At 32.4% G+C, this 12,928-nt stretch overlaps 1 protein-coding gene across 1 annotated transcript; it reads right to left on the bottom strand.

Moving 5' to 3' along the window:
- Positions 1-11,631: 11,631 nt before the first annotated feature.
- LOC128558015 (uncharacterized) lies at positions 11,632-12,571 on the bottom strand. Its single transcript, XM_053546755.1, has 2 exons — positions 12,348-12,571; positions 11,632-12,016 (listed from the first exon to the last, which is right to left on the bottom strand). Exons 1-2 carry the CDS (start codon positions 12,569-12,571, stop codon positions 11,632-11,634), a joined length of 609 nt encoding a protein of 202 aa, XP_053402730.1.
- Positions 12,572-12,928: the final 357 nt, after the last annotated feature.

The raw sequence follows: 12,928 nt of genomic DNA, 5'->3' as shown, positions 1-12,928 counted from the left end.
ATGTCCAAAAATACCACTAAACTCTTTAGTGTATCCTTAACTCACCGTGTTCAAAAAGTAATCAAAACTGTTTTCTTCAATGCGGTACGTTATCTTGTCACCAAATATTATATAACCTGACGTACTTAAACAGGTATAATTTGACAAACGATAAATAATCATAATGATGTTCTCTCGATAAAATAACTGTCAGATGGTTACATTTATGCAAAGGTTTGGAGTGAAACCTATCATTCAGTGCCTAAAAGTAATATATGATCGGGCACAGAGGGCAAAACAAATAAGGTTAATGTCAAAAAAATACACACACTTTTCTTTGCAATATTGAAAACTCAATGCAGTATTTTATTAAAAATCTTTAGGGCAAAATTTGAATGATATTTAGTTGCGAAAGAAAATTATGCTTTAAGTCAATAATCTGCTTGCTTTTTCACCTTTAAGCCAGTCCGACACCTTCGTAAATAGTATTATCTGACAAATACAAAATATATATATATATATTAATGTATTCACATATCATCATTTTAAAATAAATACTTAAGAATATTATAAAGATGTTCTTTTTACTTTCCTCCAAAATTCAAGCACTGTTGTTAGTTTGCCATAGTGCCTATTGGTAATGTCCCCTTGTAATAAACGACCAATGTGTTCATATGACGTAATGATTTAAAACATTTTCGTTTATTTTGCGCATAACAGGTCAAATGTTGTTTAATATCATTTTAGCTGTTTTTAAGCAAAGTGCGCCTATTGGTAATCTCCCCTTGTAATTAACGACCAATGTGTTCATATGACATATAAATGATTTAAAACATTTTCGTTTATTTTGCGCATAACAGGTCAAATGTTGTTTAATTGCATTTTAGCTGTTTTTAAGCAAAGCGCGCCTATTGGTAATCTCCCCTTGTAATTAACGACCAATGTGTTCATATGACGTATATATGATTTAAAACATTTTCGTTTATTTTGCGCATAACAGGTCAAATGTTGTTTAATATCATTTTAGCTGTTTTTAAGCAAAGCGCGCCTGTTGGTAATCTCCCCTTGTAATAAACGACCAATGTGTTCATATGACGTATATATGATTTAAAACATTTTCGTTTATTTTGCGCATAACAGGTCAAATGTTGTTTAATATCATTTTAGCTGTTTTTTAAGCAAAACGCTAGTTCAGTTTTATTTCAACCAACAAATTAGATTCCGTCTTGATAACAAGCTCGCGTCCTAATTTAAGGTACATAAAATATTTGGCAGAGTATACGACTCTGAATGCTGACATCAAAACTGTTCTAATTCCCTCCTGGTCCCGGGATGATAAGTCAGATGAATTGCTGACACGATAGATCTGTCATTCATCTGTTATCCAATTAACTCTTGCAGGAATTTGCTATCCATTAACCTGGTCAGTAAAGCACTTGGACAACGATCTTCATGGCCTCCGTCAGAGTGCATCGAATATGAAATTTGTTTATTTTCCTGATACTGACAGATGAGTTTGTGGAAATCATTGAGACTCTATTATAATTAAAGTAAATGTGTATTAATGATTCTTTTGTATGAACATAGTTAATTACATATATTTTTTAAATATATAATGATATATATAACAGTATACGTAAACCTAAACAAAATCAATAAGGTTATAAAAAGAGGATCGGTCCACAAGTTCTGCCCAGACTTACAAAGTCAATTGAGATCAAGAAATCTGTTATTCTGTTTCTTTCTTCATAATGACGCTGATATTATATTTTCTTAGAAAAGGCTCATCTCAAGTCAGATATAAGAGTTTTTTGTTGTTTTTTTTTCTCCAGAAAAGGCTATCAAAGAGGATTTAATGGCAGAAATATTTATTTAAAGGACTGTAACGACTGATGCCAATCTAGCTCTTTCCTTGGATAATTCGTTAAAAGTAATTTGTTTTCCCTCCAAAAACTCCCTCCAAGATTCTACTCCAGATTTTAGCATATGCACTTGATTATGGTTATTTTCCAGCACAATATATTGTTGATGATCTGCCCTTACTACAACAGGAAACCAATTACTGTCCGAAAAAAACATCACAAGGTACTTACTCAAAAAATCATATTTCGAAAAAGGATCTACTATCCATCACAAATCAAATGTAGGTGACACCTGCAGAATTCGAAGAACAATACGTAATAATGCAAAACGCGTTGTCTCAAAACTAAAGATTGTACAAAGGAGGGGAAAAAACGCGGGAAAACTGTCAAATTCAAAAATTGTTATTTAACATCCTCGAAGATCTTCACACCGAAACATCCCTTGTAGAGCCTCAATGACAAGAAAATTCCCACACTCCTAATATAAAGCTATTAATCCGTCTTCACCTGATTTCTTCACCTGATTTCCAGATGCATCAAGCTTATCGAGATTGATACATCACACACGTGGCAGTCTGGATGTAAATTATTTTCTTTTGGGTCATTTATTAATCTTCTTTCATTTACACAGTCCATTATTTTACCGGTACATTTTATCAACTTAATGTTATTTTTATCTAAATAGAAATTACATTAAAAGTATTGTAGCATCCTATAGATCATTTTCAGTGTAGACTCGTTTTGAAAGTGGTTGACACATGACCTATTAGACACTTCTGACTGGTCATTATTGACTTTGAACTGAAATGATTTTTTGAGGAAGAGCAAGTCACACCCCCTAAAAGCGATAAAGCTTTTAACATATAAATCTATAAATTTACCGAGCTGCGGTAGCCTAACGGATAAGGCACCTGCCCCGTAATCGGGAGGTCAAATGTTCGAGCCCTATCAGAGACGGGACTTGTTACTGAAGAGAGACCGGTTGGTGAGCCGCCAATGGTTACCGATTGCCTACCTGCCAGGTGCTTGGCATTTAAAATACGAATCGGGAAGTAATGCTGTTCAATGTATATAGGTGTCTCATAAGCCAACTTGGCTGACCCTTTCAGTTGGGGTGACACTATATAATAAACGAACACTTTTGTAAATAAATTTAAGACACGAAACACTGATTTCAATGGTGTGACACACTCAATATTTCTAACTATGGATAGAACACAATATCAGTCAGCAAACGACATGTGTTGTTTTTTTTTTTTGTGTTTTTTTTTTGTTTTTTTTCTCTTTCTCTCTTATTTTGTTTTATTTGACAAAATCAACATGTGATAAAAATTCCCCATTTATCATTAAATTTGTACATTGATAGCAAAATGATTGAGTGCTTGAACAAGTACGTATCTACCTGATGTGTTCTTGGGTGCTTCGTAGCCTAAAAAAAATGGATTGGTTATAAGGTATCCGATCCACAAATAGGTATTATTAACATTTCGATACCATGCTGGTGAAATCCCATGATTTAGACTGGCATCAGTTCTTAGAGGTCTTCAAAACAAATGAGCCGCGCCATGAGAAAACCAACATAGTGGCTTTGCGACCAGCATGGATCCAGACCAGCCTGCGCATCCGCGCAGTCTGGTCAGGATCCATGCTGTTCGCTTTCAAAGCCTATTGCAATCAGAGAAACTGTTAGCGAACAGCATGGATCCTGACCAGACTGCGCGGATGCGCAGGCTGGTCTGGATCCATGCTGGTCGCAAAGCCACTATGTTGGTTTTCCCATGGCACGGCTCAAATATCTCTACTGTAAAATCCTCTTTAATAGCGCTTTGTTGAAAAATTTACAATATCTCTTATCTCTGACTCTAAGTGTTGAGATGAGCCTAGAGAGAAAATGGTTTTCTGAGAAAATATCAGTGTCACTATGAAGAGAGAATTTAACATTATTACAGATTATTAAATTTTGATCTCAACAGACTTTGTAACTTGTAAGACTACCCATGATTTTTTGGTATCATTTGAAAGAGTTGTATCTGCCGAAAACAAAAATTAGTAAATAAGATGACCATAAATGATATGCAAGAATCATTAAGTCATATTTTTTACCTGCTAAATGATAAAATCTTTCACTGTAATAACTGGATTTCTGTTGAAGTATCATTGAAGACTATAAAGTAAAAAATTTATAACATATTTTTATCACGTAATTTATATTTTCTTTTTCAGTAGACAATACACTTTCAAATGATACTAAAATTATATAGCGTTAGGCATCAATATTTGATATTTCAATAGCACTGTTTATATATAGTGTTATATATATATATATACAGAACTTGCTTATTTGTGGATCTGATACCTTAATTGAATTGTTATATTGGGAGCTTAACATTATGATGTTGTTCGATGGTCTTTGTTGCATTTTGCCAAATTGCGTCGCGAGACATCTGGTATCGGAACGGCGTGATACATTGACGGGGAGGGTATGTGAAGGGTGTCCAAATTTGGCAAATTTCACCATAAATGACACGATTTTCTTGCATTTAAGAACCATAAAATCAATTGTATCAAGACGTTATTTGTGCCAATTTTATGCCTAACATTTCTTTGTTTCCGGTAACATGCTCACAAAAATTAGGGTAGGTAGGTCGGATTTTTTTTTTCGTGGGGTGGGGGGGGGGTTATTATTATTAAAAGAGACTTTTCAGAAATTATTTTTGTGTCAAAAAATTAATACAATAAAAGGGATTGTGCCTTTAGAGCATCAGTAAGTTGATTTCTAACATCACAGACAATGTTTAAAGCATAAAAAGTGCAGTTTTGCAACTTTTTGTTAAAAGTTTGAAAAAAAAACATATTCTCCAAAGCCATAAAAACATTTAGGGTCGGGCCAAAAATTTAGGGTAGCCTAGGTCGGGATACCGGAAACAAACATTTTTTACGCCTTACCAAGTAGCTGCATTTTAGCATTGCTTTATTAAATAATTCTGATCGTCACTGAAATTTCAAAATTCAATTGTCTTGTAAACGGAGCCACAGTATCAATAGCTTGAAATTAAGGCAACTCAAGAGACTTTTGACCAAAAGATACCATTAATACCTGCTTCACATTTATTTGTAGCACAGCTTTTGTCGGCGCTTAACTCGGTGACAACTGCAGTCTTTAACAACGTTTAGATCGAAAAGTTTACCTTTGCTCTAAAAAACGTCCGGGCGCCCCGCCACCAAAAAGATAATCCCCCTACTAACTTATTGATTTTTGACACGTCCTGGCGAATCCGCTTTAATTGACACTACACGTGTCCCTGGTAACACATTGTTTTCCGGCGTTTTGCCTCCCAATTTTGCATGAGCGTAGAAAGTTGATGAAAATTCTGGAAATTAAATGATCACTCTTTTTTTATAAGAAAAGGCCAAAAGTTTTGATGATAATAAATATTTATTAGGTTACATATAGATCGCGTTTTAACAATAACACAACATACATATATGAACTAACCAAATTTTATGAGTCAGAGTAGTACATTTCTCATATAAAAGGTTAATTATCATTCACTACTGACTACTGTCAACTACAAAATAAACTTATTCATTATAAGAAAACTGAATATCTACATAAATAAGACAGTAATCATTATAAATATTCAACTAAACGCTTACTATCAGAAATCAAATAAACAACAAACAATAGACAAGTAAACATATAAATATTACATGAAATTATAAACACATATACAATAATATCAAGGGCAGGGCGGGTTCGGGTATTTTCAAAATTATTTTAGACGTGATCCAACCAAGAAAAAATACAGAATGAAGAAATTTGTCTAAATTGAATTATAAAATACAAGAATAAGCCTATCAATGATTATGATAAAAAAACCAATAGATTTAAAAAGAATAAAAACCGTTGACCAATCAGAAACGATGATACATAAGACGATTAACTTGATTTACAGACGCGAAAAAATTGCTGTTCTCAATAATTAACCGATTTTATGAATTCAGAAAATCGCCTAAATTAAATGATCACTCTTTTTTTATAAGAAAAGGCCAAAAGTTTTGATGATAATAAATATTTATTAGGTTACATATAGATCACGTTTTAACAATAACACAACATACATATATGAACTAACCAAATTTTATGAGTCAGAGTAGTACATTTCTCATATAAAAGGTTAGTTATCATTCACTACTGACTACTGTCAACTACAAAATAAACTTATTCAGTATAAGAAAACTGAATATCTACATAAATAAGACAGTAATCATTATAAATATTCAACTAAACGCCAACCCACAGGCCCAGCATAAAAACTTAATATATTATACATTTACATAAACAAACCCAGCAATTGCTACATATAACAAAACCTCAAAGAAACATATATGTAACCATCTACAGATACTATATCTACAGATACTTTATATACTGTATTGATAATTGTAAATTTACATCAAACTTCATATAAAATTGAACTCATAATAAGAATGTCTGTCCTTTATGAGATTGTTAACAGAATATTCCATAAATTTTAATGCACAAAGACAACCATATTACTACTACAATAACCAACCTTTTTCTAGGGAAACGTTACATACCATTTCCTCTAAATTATTTTATTCCAAAGTATGACATACTACTTTGTAAACTGAATCAACTTCATTTGAATAAATTTATACAAAGTGAAGTTATTGCACTTAATGCATTCCATTTTTATTAAAAGGTATTTTTTCTTATAATTATGACAACTACTAATGTTTACTTCTAATCACAATGATTCTTTGAATAAATATATAAATGTAAAGTAAATGTGCTCAGTTTCAATCTAAAGGTGTTCATACCTTTAAAGTAAGTATAAAGAAACTACTATGATTCACAGCAATGAAAACAATGTCTTTTCTTGTATGAAATGAATTAAATAAATAAATTCCTAAATAACAAGTCTATAATACAACTGTCCTTTTTCTAGGGAAACGTCACATACCATTTCCTCTAGAAATACCTTATTCCAAAGTATAAGATACTACTTTGTGAATAGATAGACTTCCTTTGATAAATTATCTGAAGTGAAGTACATGTTGTTAGATCAATAAAATTCTAAAAACACAAGTCTATAATACCACTGTCCTTTTCTAGGGAAACGTCATATACCATTTCCTCTAGAAACCCCTTATTCCAAAGTATAAGATACTACTTTGTGAATAGATAAACTTCCTTTGATAAATTATCTAAAGTGAAGTATATACTGTCAATCACTATTTGTAAAGGAATACAATCCCTTAAATAACACATAAATGTAAAAAAAAAAATGTTTAAGACATTCGAGTCTTAGACTGTTAGTGTACTGTCCCTTTTCTAGGGAAATGTTGCTTACTACTTCCTCTAGAAATATCATATTCCAAAGTATAACATACTACTTTGTGAATATATCCATCTTCCTTTGATATATTATATCCAAAGTGAAGTGAAACTCAGTTAAGCAGTAATAATAAAAAAAAAATTCTATGATGAGAATAGAACAACTTACAGAATACACAGATACTCAATTATAACTGAGTAACAATTCTAACAAGACCATATCACCACCTTCCATTCATATAGTGTTTACATATGTGCTACTGTGTTTATAAAAAATTGCTTTAGCCTTCTAGTACCCTCTAAATTTAGATGTAAGCCGCCATCTTTGATGGCGTAAAGCTCTCTACGAGGCTGATTGGCTTTGAGAAAGGGACGAAAAGTTTTTAGAAACTTAATCTTCCTATCCTTACAAATGGCTTCAAGAGATAAATTTATCTCTTTGACTTTCGTTCCTGTTTCTGAGAAATCTACTGGTCTAGGCAAGATAGAGGACAAGTATATTGTGACAGAACTATCTGTGAAGGTCTTGACCGCAGTGATTAAGTTAGAATACAGAGAGGAAATTTCACCCGAAGAAAAGTTAATGACATCATTAGTACCTACATGAATAACAATATTTTCATAATTTAAATTTATTGAACCCTTCATGATCTTAGAAGTTAAATGTCCAATAGTTATCCCAGGATAAGACCGTATGTCTGTTTCACGAATGTCAGTTACATGTTTAGCCATAGAGTCAGACAGAATTAGACACCTCTTCACTTTCGGGTTCCTGAGTTGGTTTATGCGAGAAACTGAAGTAGAAGAGAAAAACAAAAAAAAATTATTAAGAGGACACTAGAATGCTTAAAGCCACTTATCTTATTAAAAATTTAATTTATCATTTACGGATTTCATAATATCAAGTTTGTCTTCTAAAGTAAGAGAAATATATTTCTTATATACATCTGACCTCCAGTCACCTAATATCTGATATTCATCAGCTGCTACGTTCGATCGAAAGGCAAAAGTTGCAAACCCCCTACGAAATGAATGTGAGGAAAAACAGACCGGATCATAACCTAGTTCCGCAAGAACAGACTTTAATTTATTTTGAAACATATAATAATTGATCATATGTTTTTCATCCAAAGAAAATAAAGGTTGATCATCTCTAATGGTAGGAACAAATTCTAACATTTTGTAATAGGCTACAACTGGACACAAACAAGATCTAGGTAACCTCAAGAGAGGAGTTTGAAGTAATCTTTCTCCAAATTGCAAAGTTTTTGACCATCTGAAATTAACACACAAATGATCTCCGAAAGGAGTAACATCTCTTCTTAATAAAAATTTACTAACTTCAATGTCTGCTTTTTTTGTTGGTACTAAATTAGATTTTCTAGCTACTAAGAAAAAGGCAAACAAAAATAAACACCAAAAAACAATGTCATTTTTATTTGACATATCTAAAATGGAATGAATTTCACTTAAAATCTTTGGTGTAATAGGTTCTGCTTGTTTAATGAAATGTTGTTTTATTCTAGTTAAACCCTTCAGAGATAAATTTAATAAAAACTGATTTATATTATCTAACGAAAGGCCTAACAATAAATGCATGGTTCTAACACCGCTTAAATAATTTCTGATACTGTCCACTGATTTGAAAGAACGGCTCAAAAATTGAGCATACAATTGTAAAGTGTAAGTTTCAGCTGGAAGATACTGTAAATGAAAGTATAAACAAAAAAGTATAAAGGATTCCCATTGAATTTTTAAATTCTTCCGTGAACCAGATGCATATGCAGACAAATTTGAAACTTTGAGGTCCTGCTTTAATTCCTTAAACTGTTTATCTGAAATTAAATATCAAAATGTTACCAATTATTTAAAAATTTAAACATTTTCTCTGATATAAAACATTCATATACCTCCTGTTCATGTGTTAATTTTTTAAATTCATCCTGATAATGAATATCTAAATGCCACCTAGAAAGACAATCTGCTAGCCTGTTCTCATTACTAGATAAATGAATTGTTCTTATCTCACATTCATGAATAGCACACAAATAGCTAACCTCTCTTAAGCCATCTTGAAAAGTCTCTGACCTTGACCTACCTGTATTTAAAACTTGGCACACTGATTGATTGTCGCAATACACTAAAATTCTTTTTCCTTTAAATTCTTGTCCCCATAATCTAAGAGCTATTATAATAGTAACCATTTCTAACAAACCTATATCTAAATTTTTGCATTTTACAGCTTCTGGAAATTCTGAATGAAAGTAAGCTCCTTGGAAATAACCTCCACATCCAGTTAAACAACTGTCTGTGGAAAAAATACCATCTGGTTTTGTCCAATCTTTATATAACATAATAGATATTCCATTGTAACTCACAAGGAACCTATCCCACCAATTCAAATCCTTTTTAACATAATCTGGGATATCAACTTCCACTGTAGGATTTAATCCATGTATGGCTCTTAACCAGTTTAATAACCTATTTATGAAAATGCGTCCTGGTCTTACACAAGCGGCCACAAAATTTAATTTTCCAATCAGAGATTGTAATTCCTTTAAAGAAGCTTTAGTTTTATTTAACCAAAAAACAACTAACTTTTTAATTTCGTTTAACCTTTCATTGGTTAATTCCATTGTCATGGAGTTAGAGTTAAACAAAATGCCTAGAAATATCATTATTTCTGATGGTGGACAAGCTTTATCAATTGATTCTGACAAACCAGCCTTATATAAAACCTGCCTTAAGCAATGAAAGGCAAACCATGCTTTGTCATTTTTCTCTACGCCTGCTAAGTCATCTAGATAATTTAAAATTGCAATTCCTATTTTAAACATCATAAAAGCTACAGCATTTGTTACTCTTTGACAGATAGCTGCAGCATTTCTTAAACCCATTGACAAAACGGTATCACAGAAGATATGTTTTTTTCCAACGATAAGCTACTAGATTATAATCACCTGGACAAATACAAATTTGTCTATAAGCTTTCCTCAAGTCTAATTTAAACATCAAACAATGTTTTCCTTTAGCTTTTATCAAATGAATAAAATCATCGACTTTTGGGAAAATTAATTCAATATCTTCTCCTAAATAACGATCTTTTTTAATTGAATCATTAACTGCATTACCCTTAGGGAAACTAAGGTCCAGAATAATCCGTCTTTCTAACGTATCTTTTTTAGGAACAGAATTTAACGGAGAAATCTTTAACGGACTGCTAAAAGGATTTTTCTTAAAAGGACCAATAATACAGTGACTTTGCTTTTCTTTTTCCAAATAACTATTAATATCGGACTGCTAAAAGGATTTTTCTTAAAAGGACCAAGAATACAGTGACTTTGCTTTTCTTTTTCCAAATAACTATTAATATCTGAAGGGAAGCTTTCCGCTCCTTTATGATTTTTACATTTCCATAACTCTGTTTTTTCAAAAGAAGATATATTGCCTTGAAAATCTAATGGAAAACCATACTTAAATAATTCTATAACTAATACATCCTTATAACCAGATAACATTCTGTCCCAAAATTCTGTGTCTATTTTTTCATTCACTACTACTTTACAACTTAAAAAATTTGGTTGACCTGAATTTTTAACTTTTTCATGTAATTCTATTTTACTGAGAGAATCTTTATCATGACTGATTTTTGTGACTTTACAAATATCACATTTTACTGAATGATGACAAAAACAAGTATTTATTTCGACTTCTTTGTCACTAATGATTTTTACAATGTTTCTCAAACAATATTTTGGCAGAAACAAATTTTCCAGATGTTCCTTGGACGTACTAGCTTCTGTTAATTTTGAAAAACCATTTTTAAGTCACTTTTGGGCATGTGGACATGCACTTGAGCATTCTGGATGTTCAAGTTTTTTGTTGTCTTTCAACCAGCATGTTGCACAAACATGTTGTGCCCATCGTTGTTTCCCCTTTACAACCATCATGTGCGAATTGGACTTGTGTAGACATTTATTTTTCTGATATAAAGGGCAAAACCAAAATTTTTCATTAGAAATTTCTTTTCTTTTTGATTTTAAACCAAATTTGTTTGATGGTAAAGATTTTTTGACTGAAGCCCTAGCTAAAATATTTGTTTCTACATAATTGAAATCGCTGCCCCATTTTTTGTGTCCCAATTCAATTTCTCTCAAAATAGCTGCATACAGCGATTTTATGGTACTGAAATCATAAGTACCGCTTAAATACATATGCCGTTTTAAAAGTTCTACACGTGCTTTTCTTTCTTTTTCTTTTGTAGAAGAGCTGGATACAATTTCTAGTTCTCCCGCTACAAATAGATTCATTTCTAGAGTATCAAAACTTAACTTTGCATTTACATGTTCAAATCTTAAATAAGCATGTGGATATTTTTGTCTGTATTTTACATGATCTGACGACTTTGCCGAAATGCCAGATTTATTTTTATGTTTTTTTATGTTTTCTTTTGGACTCTTTAGAACTAGAGCTATCAGAGCTTGATGTTTCGTCACTACTAGAATCATCTTCATAATGTTTATTTTTGCTAGAGCTTTTCTTACTTTTCTTTTTATTTTTCTTTGACTTCTTTTCTTTACTCACTTTTTCAGAATCTTGTTTATCTGATTCAGACCCCGAATCTTCGGAACTGATGTCTGACTCTGAATTTGATTCTGAAACTAATCCAGTCTCCTTCAATTTTTTACTTGCTTCCGAACGCAATTTTTTGTCATTTCTCAAGTCTTTCAAAGAAATTTTACTGTCTTCAACTGAATTAAAGTTTTTATTCTCACCTCGTAAATCTGCTACTGACTTTTTCTTCTGCTCGATCCTTTTCTGCAATTTTGTAATTTCTGCATCCTTCCTCAACTCCGGGGCCTCCGTGGCCGAGTGGTTAGAGTCGTTGACTTCAAACCATTTGCCCCTCATCGATGTGGGTTCGAAACCTCATTTGGGGCGTAGAATTCTTCACGTGAGGAAGCCATCCAGCTGGCTTACGGAAGGTCGGTGGTTCTACCCAGGTGCCCGCTCGTGATGAAATTGTGCACGGAGGGGTGCCTGGGGTCTTCATCCACCATTAAAGCTGGAAAGTCGCCATATGACCTAAAATTGTGTCGGTGCGACGTTAAACCCAACAAAATAAATAAATAAAATCCCCAAACTCCTCCTCTTCTTGATCCAACGATTGTAACTGGCTTTGCAGAAGAGCCAAAGTCTCATCCTTCTTATTTTTCACTGGGCTGAAAATGGCGGTAGCGCCATCTTGGTTGTCCGAATTTTCGGAAGGATTTCCAGTGTCATCATCTCCGAATCCTATCTCGTTGACCTTACCGTAGTCATGGCGTGTTGTTGGTCTACCAGACTTCCTATTTTCAGACCCCGACATATTGAAAAATTTTGAAAACTACGAAATGTTCCAATAACAAATAATTAATACTTTGTATTGTCCAAATAAATTTCGAAATTCCTTTCGTTTCTACATGACTGTAAGTTGTATAAATTATAAAAAAAATTGCCAACGAAAATACTTCTGTATTAAAAACTTTTCAAAATTATTTTAGACGTGATCCAACCAAGAAAAAATACAGAATGAAGAAATTTGTCTAAATTGAATTATAAAATACAAGAATAAGCCTATCAATGATTATGATAAAAAAAACCAATAGATTTAAAAAGAATAAAAACCGTTGACCAATCAGAAACGATGATACATAAGACGATTAACTTGATTTACAGACGCGAA

The sequence above is a fragment of the Mercenaria mercenaria genome, chromosome 6 (assembly GCF_021730395.1).
Source record: "Mercenaria mercenaria strain notata chromosome 6, MADL_Memer_1, whole genome shotgun sequence".
NCBI classification, from domain to species: Eukaryota; Metazoa; Mollusca; class Bivalvia; order Venerida; family Veneridae; genus Mercenaria; species Mercenaria mercenaria.
The sequence above is the reverse complement of the archived record's forward strand: the minus strand, read 5'-3'. Positions and strand labels throughout refer to the sequence as shown.

Bases quoted from the DNA above. Each gene is read 5' to 3' on its own strand.
- LOC128558015 (XM_053546755.1), bottom strand. From the start codon at position 12,571: ATGTCGGGGTCTGAAAATAGGAAGTCTGGTAGACCAACAACACGCCAT. The intron at 12,017-12,347 runs GTTTGGGGATTT...ATTGCAGAAAAG, and splicing joins TTGGATCAAGAAGAGGAGGA to GATCGAGCAGAAGAAAAAGT.